General features: G+C 32.7%; 2 protein-coding genes across 2 annotated transcripts; one reads left to right on the forward strand and one right to left on the reverse strand.

The window, feature by feature from the left end:
• Positions 1-5,605: 5,605 nt before the first annotated feature.
• LOC147544839 (bidirectional sugar transporter SWEET4-like) lies at positions 5,606-9,337 on the reverse strand. The gene is made up of 5 exons (XM_086637336.1): positions 8,869-9,337; positions 8,414-8,450; positions 6,960-7,338; positions 6,465-6,584; positions 5,606-6,077 (listed from the first exon to the last, which is right to left on the reverse strand). Exons 1-5 carry the CDS (start codon positions 8,912-8,914, stop codon positions 5,934-5,936), a joined length of 726 nt encoding a protein of 241 aa, XP_086493462.1. The 5' UTR covers positions 8,915-9,337; the 3' UTR covers positions 5,606-5,933.
• A 741-nt stretch (positions 9,338-10,078) lies between these two features.
• On the forward strand, positions 10,079-12,019 carry LOC147544840 (uncharacterized). The gene is made up of 2 exons (XM_086637253.1): positions 10,079-10,175; positions 10,340-12,019. The coding sequence occupies exon 2, from the start codon at positions 10,505-10,507 to the stop codon at positions 11,891-11,893; it is 1,389 nt and encodes a 462-aa protein (XP_086493379.1). The 5' UTR covers positions 10,079-10,175; positions 10,340-10,504; the 3' UTR covers positions 11,894-12,019.
• Positions 12,020-22,839: the final 10,820 nt, after the last annotated feature.

Here is a 22,839-nt window from a genome sequence, read left to right on the forward strand (position 1 = left end):
ACCCATTCTTATGTGTAACCCGATGTAGGATCCGATCGAAGTTAGCCGCGAATTACTTCGTAATTCGACGATCGTAGTTGGTTTCTAGCTAAACACTACGACCCCTAAATCAATCGGACTTGATGATCTTCTTCATCAATTGTCCTAGCCGACATATTGCTCGCATTTCCATCTTGATCGAAAGACATCTCCTTCAACTCCTTCAAATTTTTCTTAAGTTGTTGTTTAAAATTATTTCACGTAGATCTTATTTATTTTATTGGAAGTCTTAGAACCACTTTTTTTTTCTGAAAAATTAGATATATATATATATATATATATATATATATATATATATATATAAACTCTTAATAGTTAATTTTTTTTTTAAAATACTACTTATGAGTGCATATGCATCAGAAATGAAAATTCCGTTCTCTTAGTAATTTTAGGCTAGTCCGGGCTACCTTAAATTCCTAGCTCCGCCCTTGACCATAAGTTCATCTTTCCTCGATGATTCCCCCTTCCTCTCTCGTCGGAGATGATATCAAAGATGAAGAAGATGAAGACCCGTTGAACCTACTGGATTCATCACCGCTCTCTACCTGGTTACTTGAATCAATCCCCATCACGAGTCGATTTTTTTTTTCAAGTGACCTTGCCAAGCTCGAATCATGAATATGCTAGATGATTATGGTTTTTTAGCTCCAAAAATTATTGCTCTCTCAAAATATATTATCTTTTGGGTATTATAGGTGAACAATTTATTTTTCATTACTGTTTGCCTTGATCAATAGGGGTTCATTAATGATGCTAGATGATTATGGTTTATTGATACTAGATAATTATGTTTTTGTGAATCATGGGGTTCATTAATGGCTAATGAATTCATTTTTAGTTAACATGTAGACTAGAGCCTTATTATCCTCTGATCTGATTTATTCTGATTAAGTGATACAGATCCCACTTGGGCGAAACCCGTTGAAACACAAAGTTTAGTAAAATTGTGTCAATGGCGCATGCGAATTCTAACGATCTTTCCCCTCTAGAGTCACAATTTTAGATCAAACCCTAATGTGTTTAAGAAAAATCTAAGCATGATTTGAACAAATCACTGCGACAAATCACTAGTTTCTTCCCTTTTTCTCCATTGACATGAACAAGGTCAAAAATGTTGTTGGTGGTGTTTGGGCATTTAACGCCCTGTATTTGGATGCCTTGTCGTTCTGGTGCGAAAAACACAAGATGTTCATGCTTCTAATTAGGGAGTTCTTTTAGAGAGAGAAAGAGAATAGTTTTTTTAGAGAGAGAGTGAAATTAATTGAATGTGTTGGATAATTTTTGTGCAGTTTTCTTCTTTCACTCAAATTCAACTTGGAGTACTGTGCACATAAATTAGCGAGAGAAAAAAAAAAAGAGAAGGATGTTGAAAGTTTGGGGTAATTTCGGAAGCGATATATTAACTTTAACAGTATGTTGACGGAGTTAGAAAAAAGGGGGCCAATTTTGAATTTACGAGAAATAGAGGGCCAAATAGGAAGCCGATCATAATATAGGGGCCAAAAAGGAAATAACACATATTTGTTTAGTTAAAAACCCAATATTTTTGTAACGGTGTTGCAAGGCTTTGAAAGTTGTTACAAGGCGAAGGTGCTGCAAATGTGTTGTAAGATGTTGCAAGGCGCCCCAAAACTTGTAAAGTGGTTGCAAGACGCTCCAAAGCTGTCCCAAAGCGTTGCAGAACTGACGCAAGGAGTTGCAAAGTTGTCACAAATTAAACAAATACTCAAGGAACTGAAGACTAAAAAAAATTGATTGATCATTTCAACCAAAACCCGAATTTGTTGGAGAATTTTGGCCAAATTTCTGATTTAAATACTTCTTTGATATCTGAAAACACGACAATTCTTTTAAAGATTTTGGGCTTACCACATTTACTTTCAACGGCGATGGTATGTAATTGACGTACAACTCCCCCTTTAAGTTTTAGCTGTAGCTATGAATGGATCACTCATCATCGTCAAAACTGCACTATCATGATTCTAATTGACTTAAATATCCTCGGTCTTCTGTGTTTTGTAGTTGAATTTTTGTTTAAGGGAAATATTCGAAGGAAGTACAATTTAGGATTCGCATGCTACTATACGCAACCCTAATTTTACTCAGGACAACTATTGAACAAAAGTAACTAAATAAAACTAGTGTATGGTAACTAACACAAAAAAAAGATTAAATATAACTGAATTTTTCTTTCATGCTATACACAACTCTATTTTACTCAAAAAACTATTGCACAAAAATAAATAAATAAAAACTAATTAAATATTAAATATTCTTAATTGCTAAACGAACACTAAAAACAAAAAATCAAATATAACTGAATTTTTCTTTCAAAAAATCTTGGAGTTCAATTTTCTCTTTTGGACAAGATGACCAAAATCAATTACTTTCCGGTTCAAAAAAAAAAAAAAATCAATTACTTTCCAAAATTTCTCTTATTAGATTTTCTATTTTTCTTTCTCTTTTGGCAATACTGATAAGTATTCATTTCACATAAGAAAAATATTTCGATAAGACCAATGAATTATGATCCAACTATGGAATGATAAAAATAAGTTGTGTTATAGTCAAATTAGTAATCCTTTTTAAGAAGAAATTATAAAATATAATGTGTTGGAGTCAAATGATTCAAATCAGTACTCTTTTTAAAAAGAAATTATCTCTATTTTTATAATCGTCATCTTTTCGATTTTGCTAGATAATACCAATAAAATAGATTTTAGTATCGTTTAGCAATTCAATGTCTAGTAAATAATTTTGTAGAGAGTAAAAAAACAGAGTAGTCTTTAGCAATTTAGGATTCAAAGTATAATTTCCTAAGTAACACCAATAAAACGGATCTGAGTGTTGTTTAGCAATTTAATTAATAAAATGGATTGTATCTAGTAAACCGCTTCGTTGAGCATTTGTCATTATTTTTTGTTTTGTGGTTGAATTTTTTTGTCGGATATGGATTTTGTGTTTGTTGAATCTAATGTGCAAAGAATCTATTTGAAATCTGTTTTTTGATTTTGAGATATATTTGAAATCGACTTTGTTTTGGTCTGATTTAACTGGTGTTTTTCTTGTTCGTGTGTCGATTTCTAATCCAGTTCGAAGATTCTGACGCGGTTTGAAGATAAATCTTTTATATTTGTATCAGTTTGGAACTCAAACATATCTTTGATTCTAGAGATTAAAACGATTCTAACGCAGTCTGAAGATATTTGATGTTTGTTCCATAGATTTTTGCTGCATTTTGGGGATCTATTTATTGAATTTGTATCGATCTTATTTGATCTTTTTTTGAAGTCCATTTATTTTTGTTCGATTTTTTATTTGTATATGTTGGTGATTTCCGCGACTTTGGGGCATAAAGAAAAGTCTCCGGGGAATAAAAATTTAGTCAATTGAGATTGACTTAGGGAACATATTTATTCTTTAGCCTAAAAATAAATCCGATTGATTTTTAGTCCTTAATCTTCATCTTCATCCTCACACAAAAATATTAAATAAAGACTCTTCATAAGGGAGTTTTCCCCACAGCCAAAATCATTAAGAAAGAAATCCAAAAATCAATCCAAGATAAAAGAAAAAATCGATGATAAAACCCTAGATAAATATGGAGTCTTGGTGGTCGGTAAGCCATGGGTAAGGTTAGAGAGAGAAAGGTTTGGAGAGCTTACTAGTGGGAGTAAAGAGTGTGGAGGAGAAAAGCTCAAAGGGGAGCATTTAAATTAAATAAGAGAAATTGTCTCCATACGAAACATTACTAATCATCAGTGACTTTTAGATGAAGAAAATTAAAGGTTTTCTGCCAAAGCTTCAATATGGGGAGGCAGACAAAGTTCGTATTCCCGTGGATAGGTTTGTATTGATATTCCTACTAAAATCTTAATTCCTGATACACTTCTTAAAATTTTTTGATTACTTACACAAGATACTCATGGATGATTTTATGATTAGGATATGTTTCAAGATTAAGTTTTTCTAACAGTAGAAAGTATGGTATAGAAATTTGAAAAATGGAAACTTCGAATTCTAAGTTTAGCGGCCGGAAATTATGGTGGTGGTGGTTGGAATTAGTGTGTGGAGGTGTGGTGAAGATGAAGACTAAAAGTGCTAAATAACAAGCAGATTTATTTTTGGACTAAAGAATGAATATACCTTCGAAGTCAATCTTAACTGACTAAGTCTATATTCCCCGAAAACTTTTATTTATGCCCCAAAATCACAGGGCCGGTCCTGACATTTTGGTGGCCCAAAGCGAACAGAAAAAATGTGGCCCTAATCCTTGCAAATAAAATATCACATTTATGATTAAAAAATCGTAGTTACTATTAAATTATAAGGAGTATTAAGTATCGTAAATAGTTTTATTTATGTATACAAGAAAAGGTTGAACATAAAATTGAATCGATCAACTTCAAATTAGAGAAACTTCTTTCTCTAGATGCAACCGTAACAAATATAGTTAACAAAATTTGTAAACAATCTATCCGTAGGGGTTAAAGTCCTCCCTATCTGTAAGTAAGCTTTAATCTGTTTTTTTTTATCTTTTAAAGCAAGAAATTTAAATTCTTGGTACGACCAACATTCTATCATACTTACAATCTCTATTGATAACAAAACGAGCAACAATCAACAACTAAATAGAGAAAAGAAACTATGAAACGACTACTCATTAACGGGATATCGAGGGATTAGCCCAGTTAAGTGATGAATAGCCTAAAAGCAAACATAACCCTACCCCTTTGTTAATTCTTGATTTACATAAATTAATGGTGTTTTGAAGTCCAATTTTAAAGAACAACTTGTGATACCATAATCCATTAACCTTTAATTAACTAGATCAAACTTTATCATGGGTGAACATTATTTCTTGCTAAATTGATCTTCCCTAAATCTCCAAAACCTCACGACCTTGTCCTCCTATCTCACTTCACAGTGGATTCACTAGATACCCCCAATAATTGATTAATAACCTAATTCTAATGCAAATGTCGAATAGAAGCAAGAAAGTAAATAAACATGGAAATGAATTTAAAGCCATATTTCTAATGTGGGATGAGAGAATGAATTTAAAGCCCTATTTCTAAAGTAGAATGAGAGAGATCCTACTCTAGGACAGAGAAAAAAAGATGAAGCTATTGATGTTATGACTTTTTAGTAATGTGGGCCCCTCAAAAGTAAAGTGTTTTGGAAATAAGTGGCCCATTCTTTTAATAGGTGGCCTCTAAAATCTAGTGTCAACAACTTGAGTCCAACATTTTTTTGTTGGAAAATAACGTTTAGGAGGCCCTTAAATTTGGGGGCCCAAAGCAAGGCTTTGCCTGCTTTGGGCTCAGGGCCGGGGGCAAAATCGTGGTTTTTTTTTAATGTCTTTTTTTGTGGAATAGTATTTTTTTTTTCAATGTTTGGTTCTTGTTCGTTTATACCAACACTTTTTTCTTTAAAATACGAACTAGTGTTTGTTCGATTCAAACACCTGTTTCTTTTTATCAGTCTAAAGAGATTATTTTGAGCATTAATCAAGAATATATCCACTATATAGATGGTGGGAGAGCTCAAATTGTAGATGCTGACATTTCAAAAAAAACATCAAAATTTAATGATTCATTTTGCTTAAAGTTTCAAGACATGAATCCCGAATGTGTCACCAAAACTAGCATCATTACTTCTCTTGAAAGTAAATTTTGAAGCTACCAGTAATGGGCCTTGTGGGTCGAAATCCATTTGCATTCAAACAAAAAAGCCCATAAAATAAAACTACCATATCAAAGGAAAACAAAAATGGAGTAATGGATTTTGATTCAAATTTTAAGGTGCATCATGGTCTATAGCTCTTCCAGGGTATCAATTTTGATCCGACGGTCTTTATTTAATCATCGGATCTCTATGTAATCACCATCAACTCATTTTCCATTTACAACCACCTCGGATAACCCAATTTCTCCTTTAGCTTTCCTCTCTGCTATTTGTTTTTGTGTAGATTTATAGAACGCGGCGTACAATATCAATTGTACCAAACCAAATAGTGCTCCCAGGCTGTTCGGAATCTGACATACCAAAAAACAATGACAGTTAATTTTTCATACTCAACAAAAAACGGTGCACTATTAAAACACCCCATAACAACTGTGGAGATTCTTTACTACTGTTATAATTCATTGTTCGAAAATTTCAAAATATCTCCATTGGTTTTTCCTCTCTACTTTTCGACAATAACTTTTTTTTGGGGAAAAAATTCTGAAATAATTGAAAAATTAAGGGTCAAACAGAAAGATAGTTGCAAACTAGGGACCTATTGGGTAGTACTAGAAACAGCCACGTATCTATTTTGAATAACTAAATTTATAGGGACCATTTTTATAATTATGGATCCAAGTATTTTACTAGTATGAGACAGAGTGAGAGTGTTATAAACTTATAGAGAGAGAACTTACAGTGATGTAAAGGTCAAAACGGATAAGAGCATATGAAAACCAGCAAAGTCCATTGCAGAAAGAAGCTAGAGCCAAAAGAAAAGGCATGTACTCTACACTTTTTGTTGTGATCACTAATTTCTGCATCACAAACAATATATGGATTAGTTAGGTTAACTTAGAACCTCCATTACCATACCCTAATCCTGTAATCCATACAACTTCATTTTACAAAGTTTAAAAATCAACTTAATTTTGCATGCACCATGCATGACTTCATACTAAAATATTAGGAAAATGTCCCTTCAACATTAATATAATTTCAAATTAATTTGATTTTGATTAGGTCATTATGATAAAATGCATGACCTAACAACACAACTTACTCATGAATACCCAAAATTGAAGAATAGAGTGGGGACAACATAATTAAGAATAAAATTAGTACTAATATGTCAAAAATTAAAGAATAAAAATTCAAAAATATGAAAATAAAATGAAAATGAAGAGACTTACCATGACAGATAATGGAGCAACATACATCATAATGCAGAAAATAACACACAAAATTCCAACGATCATCGATCGACGGTCATGAGTATGAGCCAAGGTAAGAACCAAGATGGAGACTCCGGCGACAAAGATACATTCCAGTAGGAAAATGACTAATACCCTTAACCTAGTTTTACCCTCAGAGTAGAAAATGAAGAGAAAAATGTAGGTTAATTGAATACATGTACCAGCACCATTAATGGTTAAAACCAAGGTGCTATTAGGGTGCACCACTGGTAAACCATATAACACCCATAGCATACAATTAAGAACAGAAGCTAAGTATGGTGCTGGAGAGAATTGTTCTACTGCTCCCTTCTTGATTATCTTAATAAAAGTTGGTCTGCACAAAAAAAAACAAATATAATTAAGTTTTGATAATTTGATATAATAGTGAAAATTAATTAGGGATTTTTCTAGTTTAATGTGAGGATAAAATGAAAAAAAGGGAAGGGAAATGCTAAGTGTACAAAGGGGAATTTTTGACAAAATCCTTGACTCGATGAGTCACACAGGTAAAAAACGGTACAGATCAAAGTCAAACTTTGAAAAACTTTTAGTGAAAATGAGTCCATGAGTCATTAAGTCAAGAATTTTGTCAAAGATTTTGTCATTGTAACAATCCAAAAAAGAAACGGTTTTTTGTTATTTGAAATTTAAAAATTGAAATATTTACCATTTTTGAAGAAACACCGGGCCAAAAGACGGTTTTGAGGGACAAAATAGGTGAAAAGAATAAAGTAATAAATTAAGAGTTATTTCATAGAGAAAAATAATTTCTAGAATTAGGTTATTTAGAAAAAAAATCTTGTAAAGGAAAAAGTCAAATATTCAAATACATGAATACATTTATTTATTTATTTATATTTGTCTAAAATGAGGAATCAGATGTGAAAAAAAAAGAATTCTACTAATTTTGAAATGATATAAATGAAATTAATAATTTTTTTTGAGATACAAATGAAATTAATAATTAATAATAATAATTCCAAAATAATAATTAATAATAATTAATAATAATTAATAATAATGATAAAGGGAAATTAAATAAGCGGTTTTCAGTTATAAAAAGTAGAATTGGGTTCACCTATTAAAGTGGAAACATGGGACCCAAAGACGGTTTTGACTTTTGAGTGAGAAAATAGGTAAAAGAATATAAAGTAATAAATGAAGAGAGAATTTTATTGAGAAAAAGACATCTCTAGGAGAAAAATCTTTTGAAGGAAACAAATACAGTATGTGAATAAAAGTGTTTTTTTTTCTAAATTTTTCCTAGAATTGAGAATGAAAAATGGGCCAAAATAATTATTCTAATTTATGACAAAAGTAATTAATAAATGAAAACAATAAAAATTGATACTCTTGTATTATATTAATGAAGAAGAGAATCAAAGAATTGATATTAATGAGAGTCTCACACTGGTGACAAGAACAATAGTAGTGCTATTACATTTCCTGCAAAAATAACAAAATCAACTCATGTTATTAGAAATGCTATTTCATTAACTTTGAATTAATTAAGGGAATATAAACTAATCAAACAAAGTAGGAGAAAGAAAATGAGGAAAATTGAAACATGAATGCCAAAAAACTCAAATCATAAATACATGGTTTTGGCACAAAATGAAATCCATAAGAACGATAATAATTTAAAAAAAAATGTAGTTTTAGATAACCTTGATTATAAACCCTTATAAACTCCTCAATTATCCACTTAAAAATGTGATATGGTTTCAAAATGAGAGAGAGAGAGAGAGAGAGAGAGAGAGAGAGAGAGAGAGAGAGTCTATCTCTCTCTATCACACACACACAATGAAAGAAACTACTTCTTGATTATAAAACCTAGTAAAGAAGAACCCTCTTCATGACATACCTAAGATCCCTACTGCAGTTCTAATGTTGTCTCTTGAGAGTTCCATTGTAACAAAATTATAAAGAGAAAAGGTGGTAAAGAGAAAGAAGAAGAATAAGAAGAGAGAGAGTGAGAGAGAGAGAGAGAGAGAGAGAGAGAGAGAGAGAGAGAGAGAGAGAGAGGAGAGAGCAAAATTTTGTTTGAATGCTTAGTTGAATAGAAATACAAGATATATATATAGATAAATTAGGGTAGAGAGGGAGAGAGAGAAAATAAATAGGGTAGTTGTGGGGTTTATCTTGTTTTATTTATTACCAACTTAAACACTAAAAATAACTTTATTACTTTCATGACACTTATTGGTTGATGTAAGACTATGTATAACACATGTTGGAGGAGTAAATATTGAAGATGGGTGATGGCACAATCTTCAAGATTTACACAAATTTACAACAAACATGTTTCAGGCTTTGATTGATTGAGAGATTCCTAGCCAATTTGCAAAAATTTACATTCAATAGAGATGAGTAAGAGTCTATTGGGAATCAACAGACTTCTTCACTGAATTTAATTCAATCTTATCCATATCAGTTTTGATCTAATTTCATCATTCTCATTGATTTCAAAAAAAACTAAAAATAAATAAATTTAAGTAACTTCCATTGATGGAAAAAAGAAGAAGATTTTCTCAATTATTTCCAATTAATATTTTAATGATTTTCCAATCATTTTTCCTTCCTTTTTAACATAGAAATATTAGAATAGGTATAGTGAATAGAAAGAACTTAAATCATTTACTTGTTAAATTTTTTTTTAAAAATGGAATTTTCTCATAACTTAACATGTACTAATCTCTAAAGCAATTGTTGGGTTTCTTTTTTTTTTTTTTTTTTTTTTTTTTTTTTTCTAGGAAGGACTTTAATTTATTTCTCTGTGAAGGGGAATGATTTGTTATAAATTTTTTTACTAAATTGAAAAAAAGTAATGATTCTCACTAAGACAAATGCTAAACGAAGCTTCATAAAGCTATTTGCTAGACACAACCATTTATTTTTTATTAAATTGCTAAACAACACCGAAGATCGATTTATTGGTTTTATCTAGTAAATAATTTTTGAATCTTAGATTGCTAAATAACTTAACAGGTATTACAAAATTGATAGCACACTACTCTAACTTCTCAGGACAACTTGTAAATTTTGATAAGTCTTCCATCTTCTTTGGGAAAGGAGTCCCCCAAACCACAAGAAATCTTTTTTCCAGCTCCCTCCAGGCTCCCTCTATGAACAATCAAGCTAAGTATCTGGGATCCTTCCTCCTGAAACCAGGTAATCGTATAGACAGTCATTCTTGGCTTATTGATAAATTCCAAAAAAGTCTATCAGATTGGAAGAATAAATTTGTATCTCAAGCTGGTAAAACCGTACTAATCAAATCAGTTTTAGGTGCTTACTGCACTTACACTTTTAGCAGTCAAAAATTACCATTGCAGGTGATCAAAAAGCTGGAACAAATAGAGAGATGCTTTTGGTGGGGTCATACACATAATGAGAAGAAAATTCACTTTATCAATTGGCAAACAATCTGTTCTTCTAAACAGAATGGTGGATTAGGGATAAGAGCACTAGCAGAAGTCAATGATTCACTCATAGCTAAAATGACTTGGAGATATCTTACCAATCCAGAGGCAACATGGGTGAAACTCCTTAACTCAAAATACATAAAATCAGGTGATTTCTGGTCTGTGACCAACTCTACTCCTGCCACTCCTTTTTGGAGAGCTATTTTAAATTCTAGAGACACATTCTCTTCTAACATTTTATGGGAATTAGGAGATGGTAACACTATCAATATTGTATCAGACCCTTGGATATTAGACATGCCAAACAAGAGACCTAACATTATAAATGTTCTTCCTATAGAAATTACTAAGGTTAGACATCTTCGAAATCCAGATAATACCAATTGGAACATGAATTTACTGATGCAACACTTTGACCAAACCACTATAGAGGCTATAACAAATATAAACTTTAATCATTCTCCCTCTGGAGACACCCTAATATGGACTCCTAATGAATCTGGTCGATTCACTACTAAATCCTACTATCAACTCATTAGAGAGATACCTAATCTTCATATTAGAATAAGAAATTTCCCGTGGACCAAACTTTGGAAGAGAAAAAACATTAACCCTAAAGTTCAGCTCTTCATTTGGAAACTACTGCACAATGGTATAGCAACATTGGACAACGTAGGTAAATACAATACTTCTATCTCTATTGTGTGTTTAATGTGTAATACAGGTGCAGAAGAATCAATTGATCATCTCTTCGGGACTTGTCCAAAATTCAGAGGTCTTATACAAATCACAAACAATACTATGCTCAATTGCTTTTCGACAGACCCTATCAAGAATCTAATAGATCTACTGAATAGAAATGAATACTCAAATGAGGATTGGAAGATATATACTTATCTCTTATGGTGGTGGTGGAAAACGAGAAACGAAATGGTATTTAGCTCCAAAGAACCAGATCTACAGAGGTGTTGGTGGCTGATCAGACAGGAAGTAAGTATCACAAACCCTACTATCTCTAACAATGATTCCAACGTGAACATGCAGGCATCGGTATGGCTTCCTCCGTCAACCCCCAAAATCAAAATAAATGTTGATGGAGCATTTAACCCACCCCTGGCAGCGGCAGGAGCTTTAGCAAGAAACAATAATGGAGATATTGTAGGTAGTAAATCCATCACATTTCAGGCGATCTCCCCTCTTCATAGTGAAATGAGGAGCTTTGAATTAGGGTTGGAGCTAAGCAAGGAGTTGGGTGTTGGTTCATATATCATAGAAGGGGATTCTAAATCCATTGTTGAGATGCTCTCGGATGAGGATAGCATTACTCCGTGGCGCTTATCAAGGGATATCAGGAAGCTTCGTAGAGACATCTGCCTAGGTAACGTGGAAGTCCAATTTTGCCCCCGTATTTGCAATGCAGAGGCCCACCAACTGGCAAAATTGGCACTAGCCCCTCCGACTTAAGCTATATGCTTTTTAGTCCTTTCAGTTAACTTCTAGTAACCTTGTACCCTTCTATTTGTGTTTTGCTCTTAGATACGATGTAAGGTACTTGGTTCATTTTATGAAAGTTTATTTCAAAAAAAAAAACTATGTTTTAACTTCCCAAAATTATTTACCAGAAACCATTTTTTCTTTTATTAAATTATTAAACAAAAATAAAATTGGTTGTATTAGTGTTATTTAATATTTAAAAAAAAAAAAATACTTAAACGTGTTATAGGTTTTAAATAAATATACATTGTTTTTTTATGAAGTATAATTTTACGAAATATACATTATTAAGGTTTAAACTAAACTTAAAAATATACATAGTGATTTTATGTAGTATGATTTTATGAATATCCCATGAGATTTTTTTTTTGTTGAAAATATATTTGTTGTATTTTTTTTTGTTGAACAATATCCGTTGGACTTAATAAAGCAAAATTCTAATCTATAAATACCCGTTGGACTTGATAAATCGGAATTCTAATCTATAAACACAGTTTGATTTAATGAAATATACACTATTGAGGTTTAAACTAAGCTTGACTAAGTCATAGTAGTAAAGGTTATTTGCGGGCATCATAACCATATGAAATATATTTGTTGTATTTTTTTGTGTAATAATATTTTTAGAGTTGTGTATAGAATGGAGGAGAGATTTGGTTATACTTGATTTTTGGTGTTGGTGTTGGTGTTGGTTAGCAATTTAGGACACAATTTTTGTTAGTTTTATTTAGTTATTTTTGTCTAATAGTTGTCCTTAGCAAAACTGAAGTTGCATATAGTAGCATCCCTCACTAATTGAAAAGAAGGAAGTAATTCTAACTGCCCGGAGTTTTAGAAAGTGAATTTTCAACTCCATTGATTAATTTAACCATTTTAGAGTAAACACCATTATGTCTTCAACAATATGTTATAAGGAAGGAAAACTTTGATAGAAAAATGTTTGTTTGAGTAGCAAAAAAAAAAAGGTATCATAATGCTCAAATTACCTACATGTTTTCTATTAAAAGTTGTGTTTGATATTAAGAAAATAATTCCATGGAAATAAAAGAGTTTCCATGGAAAGTCTTCTGTGGAATTTATTCCGTGGAAATAAGAGTTCTTTCATTTGGTTGTCATTTATTATTCCGTGGAGTTACAAACTTTATTATTTGGTTGACAGATAACTTCTACGAATATAATACCTTAATTAAGAACTTTTATTTACTCTTTATGTGTCAAAATGACATTTTTACCTTTATGTTGTCAAAATTACATTTTTCACCCTTATGTTATCCAAATTACATTTACTCTTATGTTGTTAAAATTACATTTCTACTCTTATATTGTCAAAATTATCTACACTTGTGTCACTTTGTTAACTTAAGAGTAAGAATGTCTAAGTTGTAAATAAAACAAGATGAAAATATAATTTTGACAACTTATGGATCAAAAAAGATTTTACTTATATAAAAGGATAAAAATGTCATTTTAATATAAAAGTGTAGAGATACCATTCTTACAAGATAAAGATAAGAATGTCATTCGGACCACATAATAGGAAAAATGTCATTTTGGTATTATACGAGGGTAAGAATGTTATTTTGACAACATAAGGAGAAAATGTCAATTTGATATTATAAAAGGGTAAAATGTAATTTTGACTACATGAAAGCCAAAATATCATTTTAACAACTTGGTATACATGTCATTTGGTAAGGACGAAAATGTCATTTGTCAAACGTATTATGTATAAGTAAAAGTGTGTTTTGCTAAATGCAATGGGTAAAAATGTCATTTTGAGCGTATATGGAGATAAACATTAGGTTTCAAGTATCCGAATATATTAAAATATTTTTATTTTGATTTTTGACTGTCCAAGAAGCTAATTCTGAGTGAGCAAGGAATTAAAAGTGGACTATTTCATCGAAATTGATTCTCTAGGGAATTAAAACCATTGAATTATATTTCGTATCAAACGGTGGAAATATCTATTTCCACGGAAATACTATTATTTCCATGGAAATCTGTGATATCAAACAACAAAAGAAATTTTCAATACTCGTTTATACGCTTTTGGGTTTTTCCTTCTCTCATAATCACGCGCTTTCTTAGGAACCTAGAGAGAAAAACCCCCAAATGAAGAAATCACGAAAGTTCCTCCATTGCTCCACATATTCTTCTACGGTTTATTCCTCTTTTATTGTTTATTTTGTTGATGATCAACCTGATGGTTTTGTTCTCCATCCTTTTCCTCCCGACTCTCCACGATTAAGAGATTCCAGAGATTAAGAGAGGTTTGTGTTTTCTATCTTCTTCCTGACACTCGGTGATTAAGAGATTCCATAGATTAAGAGAGGTTCGTGTTCTTCATCTGAGGTTCATGTTCTTCGAATCTTCTTCCTAACTTCGAACAATTAAGAGAGATTCGATTTTTTCAAGGGTTTGTCATCATCATCATCAGATATATTAGAGTTTCAGATCTTGTTGCACATCATCAACAACATCAGATTCATCATCAACACCAAATTCACCATTATCATCAAATAAGGTTTTCAGTTTTTATAGGGTTTGTCATCATCAACATCAGATTTGTCATCATCAGATATTATGATAATAAACCCTAGAAAAAATCAAACCTCTCTTAATAGTCTAAAGTCAGGAAGAAGATTCGAAGAACACAAACGTCAGATTCATTTGATAAAAAACACAAACCTCTCTTAATCTTTAGAATCCCTTAATGACCGAGAGCCGGAAGGAAGAAGATGGAGAAGACGAACCTTCCTTAATCTTTAGAATCTCTGCTCGAGAGTCGGGAAGAAGAAGATGGAGAACAAAAACACCAGATTCATCATCATCAACATAAACAATAAAAGAGGAAAAACCCTAGAAGAATATGTGAAACAATGGAGGAACTCTCGTGATTTCTTCAGCTGGGATTTTTTCTCCTTCTACAGAAATCGCGAGACTAAGTGGGAAGGAAAACCCCAAAAGGGTATAAACAGAAATATTGATTTTTTTAATGTTTTTTACCTTAGCAGTAATCATGAATACAGAAAATTAGGTCGGAGGCTCAATTTCCTGTTTTTTTTTGTCAAAAAGACAAATTATGTTCTTTTCCTTCTAGGCACCATATAAAGTTTGGATATAGGTTTGAAGGACAATTCTAAAAGCACTCTCACTTTTTATGCCTGAATTGACCTTTGTATATAGGGTAATTTCAATAAACCCGAAGATTTAAAATTTCTTAGTTTCCAAGTCAAGAGAGTTCACGAGGGAAAGTGGGAAAGCTAGCCGATAGTTTGGTGAGTTGAATTCTAGGATTTCCATCAATTTTTGTCTATTAAATCATCAATTTAGTTTAGGTTTAGCTTTTTGAATCTCTGTATTTGGTGTTTGAAGCTGGTATTGATGGTTTTCAATTAGTTTTTGGGAAATAAATCTAGAGAGAAAAAGTACAAATTTCTCAATTATGGTACGATTTTGCTTGGGTTTAATATAGTTTTCTTCATAATTGGACTCATAGACAATCATGAAAGGAGAATTTGTTGTTGTTTCGAGGTATAATCTTACTTCTTAGTTTCTTATTTTGCTAGAGATTATGCTGAGTTTTCGAAGCTTTGCAAACTGGTTTGCACTGCTTTGCAATCTTGTTTGCCTTGCAAAGCTTTGCAATGATTGTGCAATCTGGTTTGCAGAGTTTTGCAATCCCATTTGCACTGTTTTGCAATCTAGTTTGCCTTGCAATGACTTTGCAAAGCTTTGCACACACTTTGCGATCTAGTTTGCAGAGCTTTGTGAACTGGTTTCCACTACTTTGCAATCTGGTTTGCAGAGCTTTGCAAACTGGTTTGACTGCTTCGCAATCTGGTTTGCACTACTTTGCAATCTGGTTTGCAATACTTTGCAATAAGTTCAGTTTCGTCTTTTCTCTATATTTGACAATTTACAAAGATGTCACAGGGAGTTGAAGCCTATAAAAAGTTGATAAATCCTTTTTAACCAAAAGTCAAATATTTTAGAAAGTTTTGGTCAAATTTCCCGATCTTTTTAGTTATTATGATAAAATTTTGGACCGAAACAACTATTTTTTGTATTGCAATTAACTCATATATCCTATTCTTCAACAACAAAAATGAAAAGAAATAACCCTTAAACTGTCTCATTGAGGGCTACTGGGAGTGGGAAACCAATTAATGGACTCAAATTGCCATCTACATACTGATATACAATACCCATGCTAGGGGGTAAAGAACTTTTCCTTTTCTTTTGATCCAAATTTGGATTTCATTTCAAAATGTTGATTACTTTTCATTATTTCTTTTGCCTCAATTCGTTGGGAAGAAGGTTGACAAATTTTGTAGTGCACCAACCAACCTATCAAAATTTCATAAATGAGGAGCAACAAGAATAGCATAATCCTTTCAACAAAAAAAAAACAAGAATAGCATAATAGCAATCGTTTTCTTTACATTTGGGCAAAAGATGTTCATACACAACAACAACAAAGTTAATGGATATAGTTCTATTGGAAGTCCTTTTTCATTTTAGATTAAGCTCCACAAGTATGGTGGAAGTATATTAGAAATCCTTGTCATGCCCTATAACATCAAATTTATTGCTTATTAAGGAAAAACAATAAAATTATTGTCATTTATTCTGGCATATTTATATCTTTTATGGAAGAAAGATAAAACAATAATTGTCTCAAGATAGCATCATCATATCACTTGATGGAGAATATATTTGTAATTTATAAACTCCAATTGGTCGTTGATGATGAAAAGATTGATCATAAGATAATAAAGAATATGTTTGATAGGAGGCATCTCAAAGTGCTAATGAAAAAGACTGGAGGAGGTTTATTCAGAATATCAATACTACTGTACCCTGTAAAATAATGTAAGAGAAAAATAAGATAAATTTCTGGTCTCACCATATGTAGGTTTTTTTTTTTTTGTTGAAACTCACCATATGTAGGTTAGTAGGTAGGAGGAGTACCTTGCTAAACTCAAATTCTAAGATTCATTAAATTCCACTCATACTTCGGTTGAACTTGTAAGGAGGGCTAGATTAATCACATAAGTCTTCTAACAATACTTTTTTCGATGAACTCAAGAGTCATTACATTATTACATTGCAAAGATATATCGTTAATATATTACCTAATGAATTGAATAAACTCGATAATTAAATTCTTAAAGACATCTTGGGTCTTAAGGACCATATAAGAGCATCTCCAATGCAAAACTCAATCTCTGAAATTTAGACTTCCACCTAAGATTTTTTTAGTTTTCTAAAAAAAATCTTCTCCAATGCAAACCTCAACTTAAATCTCCAAGATGACGTGTCGAGGGTGAAATTGAGATATCTCAAGAGGACACTCTATTTCTTGAGTGTCCTCTTGAGATATCTTTAAGTGCCAACTCATTATTTTTTTAATATTTTAAAATAAAAATAAAAAAACCTAAACCTAAATAAACAAAATAACTAACTAGTTCTGATCTCACGACTGCTTCACCAACACAAGAGTTCTTTCTCTTTCTCTGGGTGATTCATCTTTATGCATCTCGGTAATTTATCTTCCTGCCTCTCTTTCATATATCTCTTTGCCTCTCTTTAATTTATCTCTTGGTGGCTGCCTCTCTATATTTTATCTTTCTCTATGTTTAGGGGAAGAGAAAGAAGATAGGCAAGAGGATTGTAGAATTCATCAGCATATGGAGTGTCCCTAAATGAGTTCCTTGATGAAGATTTAAGATAAAAATTAGAACTAGATGGAGTTTTATAAATTTAATTTAGAAAAAGAAGAATGAAACTTCGATATATAGTTTTCTCTGTTTGTTTCCATTTGCTCTTCTCCTTACAATTGGAAAAACAGAGATCCATCTTGATTCATTAATTCATAAATGAATTATAGAGAATATAATGGATGAATCAATTTAAAAATCATAGACTGATCTTGATTCATCAGTGGATTGTAAAGAACATAATAAGCATCATCACTGATTAATCAATTTAAAAAACAATGACTTATTTCGATTCATTAATGGATTATAGAGAGAATCATGGAATGCCTTATTTTCTTTAATCTTACCATCTTTTCATTGTACAACCCAAGTTTAGGTTGCTTTTGGCGGGGATATATGGGTTGGACTAAAATGAAAACTTCCCACGAATTGATTTTGGCCGGGTATATATTGGTTGAATTATTGGAATTTTTAGATTTTTTAAATTGAAAAAGTAATGCCACATAAGAAATTTTTGGAGTTTTAGAGGGTTGCATTGGAGAAGTCTTTCAAATAGGGGGTATCAATCTTGCCAAATAGGAAAGAGAAAAAATAGAGATTGATTTTTAAAACTCGACACATAGGATTTTTAGAGTTTCTTTTGAGTTTTGCATTGGAGATGCTCTAAAGACCCTTAGGCCATGTTTGGCACGCGAGAATCGCGTGGGAATGGAATGTGATTCCTGGGAATCACATTCCCGACTATGTTTGGCTCGCGGGAATGCAGGGGAAATCCTATTCTCGGAGGAATAGGATTCCCCCTAAATGGGGTAATAGCAAACCTAGGGAGGGGGGTGGGTTTGTGATTCCCATTCCCGGGAATGATTTGATTTAATATTTTCGGACAAAACAATCCTTGATAAAATATTAGAACGACTAATATTAAAATCATCATTCTCATAATATTTTTATTAAAAAATTAAAAACTTAGGGTTTCAAACACCACCATAGCAACACACTCTATCTCTCTCTCCCACCCACTCTCTCGCTCGAACGTAACTATCCCTCTCTCTCCTCATATCTCTAGTTTTATTTCTTCTCTCTTGCTACTTCTTCATTAAAAATCGATTTCATAACGTTTAAAAAAAATTAGTCGAGACCTTATTTATTTTAAATAAATCTTTAAATACAACTTAAATTAGTGTATTACGTTACTATTTCATATCTATAACTTTGAATAGACAATACTGATTAAAATATATAACAAAGTTGACTTATAATTTATGTAGTTTAAGTAAAAGGATATAACCGGACTTTCGTAAAAAAGTACATTCCTATTCCTACACAAACCAAACAACAAGTTAGGAATCCAACGGGAATGGAATTCCTATTCCTGGTCGAACCAAACATTAAACCAAAATAATCTGATTCCCGGGAATCGCATTACGGGAATGTGATTCCCGGGAATGACATTCCATTCCCGCGCGCCAAACATGGCCTTAAAGTCATCCTACGAGACACTGGAGTTCATTTAATAAATCAAACTTATGTGAGCGTTGTTAAAAGCACCCGTTCGAAATACTGTTAGTGGGCGGGGTTGTTAGAAGACGACCCGAATCCCCACCTCTCTCTAAAATTAATCATTCTTGAATATCTATCTACCAAGTAGAGAGATTGTGTTTTTATTTTCTATTTTCTCCTACCTTTAAATACCATCTACTTCCCCCAAAGACACACCTTATGCATCTCTTGTATTCCCTCTAAGACCATGTTTGGCACGCGAGAATGAAATGTGATTCCTGGAAAATCGCATTCCCGTAACGCGATTTTTAGGAATCAAATTATTTTAGTGTGATGTTTGGTTTGACCATGAATAAGAATTTCATTCTTGACAGATTTCTAACTTGGTGTTTGGTTCGTATAGGGATATGAATGTGAACTTTTATAAAAATCTTGTTATAACCTTTTACTTAAACATAAATTATAGGTCAACTTTGTTATATATATTTTAATCAATATTATTTATTCAAATTTGTAGACATGAAATTGTAACATGATTCACCAATTTAAGTTGTATTAAAATATTTATTTAAAATAAATTAAGGTCTCGGTTAAAAAAATTATTTTTAAATGTTATAAAATTGATTTGAATGAACAAAGAACGAGACAAAAAGAAAAAAATTAGAGATGAGGAGAGAGAAGAGAGAGTTACGTTCGAGGGAGAGAGATAGTTGTTATGGTGGTGGTTGAAACTCTAGGTTTTTAATTTTTTTTAGCTAAAATATAAGTCATTCTAATATTTTCTTAAGAATAATTTTGTCCATAAATATTAAATCAAATCATCCCCAATAACAAAAAATCTATTCAAATAAATAGGGGAATCTCAAACTCACCCCCTCCCTGGGTTTGCTATTATCCCATTTAGAGGGAATCCCACTCCTGGAGGGATAGGATTCCCATATATTTTCGTGACCGAAACAACAGTCAAGATTGTGATTCCCCGGAACCACATTCCATTCCCACGTGATTCTCGCGCGCCAAACATGGCCTAAGTGTTTTTAGAGAGATAATGTAGAACTCACAGAGAGCAAGAAGCCATGACCGAGCTTGCACTCAAGTTGAAGGCTACTCTCTTGAAACCCTAACAGTATGGAAATCTCTCGTGAACTAGTTAGCTTTGTTCTTTCAGATTTTTTTTCAAATTGTTAGAGGTACGCTCAATTCAATGACTCGAGTTCTCTCATTTGTTGGACTCCGTCAATCCTTGATGTCTTCCTCTTTTCCTTCGTTCAAACTCTTATCGACTATTGAATTTCCAATTATTGTCGATTCAACTGTTGCTAGCGGCCAAAATGAGAATCCAAACATTCAGAGGTTTCCAGTACGCTCGATTTTGAAATGATTTGCAAATTTCTCCGATCTTATTTTTCTTTAACTGAGTGGATGAAATTTGGAGGTTGGTGAAGATTGAAAAGGAGACCCAATCTCTTTGCTCAATATATAGATATTCAAGGATGACTAATTTTAAAGAGAGGCACGGGGATTGGGGCTGCCTGCTAATAGCCGCCTACTGATAGGCCCGCCTGCTAATGGCATTTGGGGAGCGTGATCTTAGCAGCGTCCAACTGATTTATACTCAAATTAAATGTATCATAGAATTTCACTTCCATGGAAATCAAATTTGAGACTTCGGCATGCAGAGTAGGGGTACAACCCCTAAACCAAGTGGTGATGGACAAGATTTATTTCTTGTTAATGGAAGGGAGGACTCAAATAAAATAATTACTACATGTGATGGGTCATGAAAATGTCCCATCTGAGTCGTTTAATTTAGCCGCGTTAGTTCTTTTCGAGTCTTTATTATAATAAAATGGTTGGTTTTCTTGATTAGGTGCCTTTTGCAGAGTTAGGCTGAAAAACGGTTAAAAACGAGGAAAAGATGCACGAAGGGTATTTTGGTCATTTAGAGTCAAGGACATTCTGGTAATTTGGCCAAGGTCAGTGCGTGGTTGAAAAGTAGAGGTCGAGACGAGTCCGTAGGAGAAAACGGAAGTCAAATCGGAGTCCGGACGAAGGAATAAATCAAGGTCAAAGTTGAGTCAAAGGATGTTGACTGGTGGGACACTATCGGGCACGGTTCTGGCATGCGGTATTGCTATAGACACGTGTCTTGGTACGGAGGTCAGAGTATCCAGTTACCGTATTCACGCTGAGCATCCAAGTGCATCCTATGCACATGATCCAGTGTAGCGCGTAGCAATTTAGTTCCATAGTCCCGCTCCAACGTTTTAATCGTGACCGCTTGCTCCCGCGTTATCAAGATCTAACGGCTGCTGTGTGTCCCGTCCTTTATTCTTGTCTCGTGCTGCCCGAAGCAACTTAGAACCCGTGCTCCCTACACGTGTCTCTCTCTCGTCCCTCCAGATCCGCGCGCGTCAAGATCCAAGGGCTGCTGCTCCTAGCACAAGATAATATGGTGAACCGAGAAACACTCTAGCTTCTGAATTTAAACCCTAGCCGCAGCAGACTTTAATTTAGGGTTTCTACTTTTAAGTCCCTGGAAATTACCACTTTGCCCCTCTTTTTGTCCTTAATTTTCAACCAATAAGAATCCTATTCTTGAGTAGAAAGCAACCCTAGCTTCCTATTTTAACCCTCTTTCTCCCATTTTCTCCCAATTAACTCCTAAAACCCTAGCCATCAACCCATCTATAAATAAATCTCTACCTCTTTCATTTCTCTCTAGACTTGAAAACCCTCTCAACCTCCTCTTACCTATCCCCTCTTACCTATTTCTTTCTTCAACCTATCCCCTCTTACCTATTTCTTTCTCTCTTCTCTACTACTAAATCTATCTTCTCCATTATTTTTTCATCTTTCTCTACTACTACTTCTTCTCTACCACTATTCTTTCTTCCATTAATAGTCTTCTCCTTCTTCCTTCCATATTCATCTATCATCTCTACCCCATTTCTTATTTTCTTTCCAATTTCTTCTACATCTAATTTCTTTCTCTTATTTGAGTGGCAATAAAATAGCTATTACTAGGAATTCTTGGAGTAATATTCTTGAGCACAAATGGAGCAAATCTTGGACAAAATGGAGATACATGAGTATATGGATTTTGAACATTCTTGGTGATTTCTTTTCATTAATCTCTTAGTATTTTCATTTATTTTACAATACCAATATTACTCTAGATTCCATGTATAGTTAACTTAGCCATCTAAGGTTGTAGATGAACCCATTTTGGATCCTTGTAACACTTGTTCTTGATTAATTAAATCCCTTGATGTGCTTTAATGTCTATTGATTGTTTATCTATATGGATTGGATTTTCTTTCCATTACTCATGCCTCATAATTAGATATTTCATACTTTCATTAAGTTGTTAGATGGAGTATGCTTTTTAGATGATGGATAATAGTTAAGCGATCCGAATCTTTATAAGAAAGACAATTAGAATTAGTAATTATAAAATTGTTTTATCTAGAAAATCATTCGGAATCCAAATAGTTCATTATATTGGATCCCGAGTATATACAAAAGAGATTTAAGTAATTAAGTGCTTGTTATATAAAGTGAAATTATGCGGTGGATTTTATAACCTTAGATATCCTCTCACCTCTCTCTTAGATAGTTTATTTAGATTTATTCGTTTTCTTATTTCTTACAAATCAATTATCAAATTTATGAGTGGGGTGTGTGTGT

The sequence above is a fragment of the Eschscholzia californica genome, unplaced genomic scaffold (assembly GCF_041429995.1).
Source record: "Eschscholzia californica isolate CP2 unplaced genomic scaffold, dmEscCali1.0.p SCAF_4, whole genome shotgun sequence".
Taxonomy (NCBI): domain Eukaryota; kingdom Viridiplantae; phylum Streptophyta; class Magnoliopsida; order Ranunculales; family Papaveraceae; genus Eschscholzia; species Eschscholzia californica.

Excerpts from the sequence above, each read along its gene's own strand:
- LOC147544839 (XM_086637336.1), bottom strand. The coding sequence starts at position 8,914 with ATGGAACTCTCAAGAGACAACATTAGAACTGCAGTAGGGATCTTAG. Across the intron at positions 7,339-8,413 it reads CTATTGTTCTTGTCACCAGT|ACCAACTTTTATTAAGATAA; the intron begins GTGAGACTCTCA and ends TTTTTTGTGCAG. Across the intron at positions 6,078-6,464 it reads GTTTTGACCTTTACATCACT|ATTCCGAACAGCCTGGGAGC; the intron begins GTAAGTTCTCTC and ends TTGGTATGTCAG.
- LOC147544840 (XM_086637253.1), top strand. The coding sequence starts at position 10,505 with ATGACTTGGAGATATCTTACCAATCCAGAGGCAACATGGGTGAAACTC.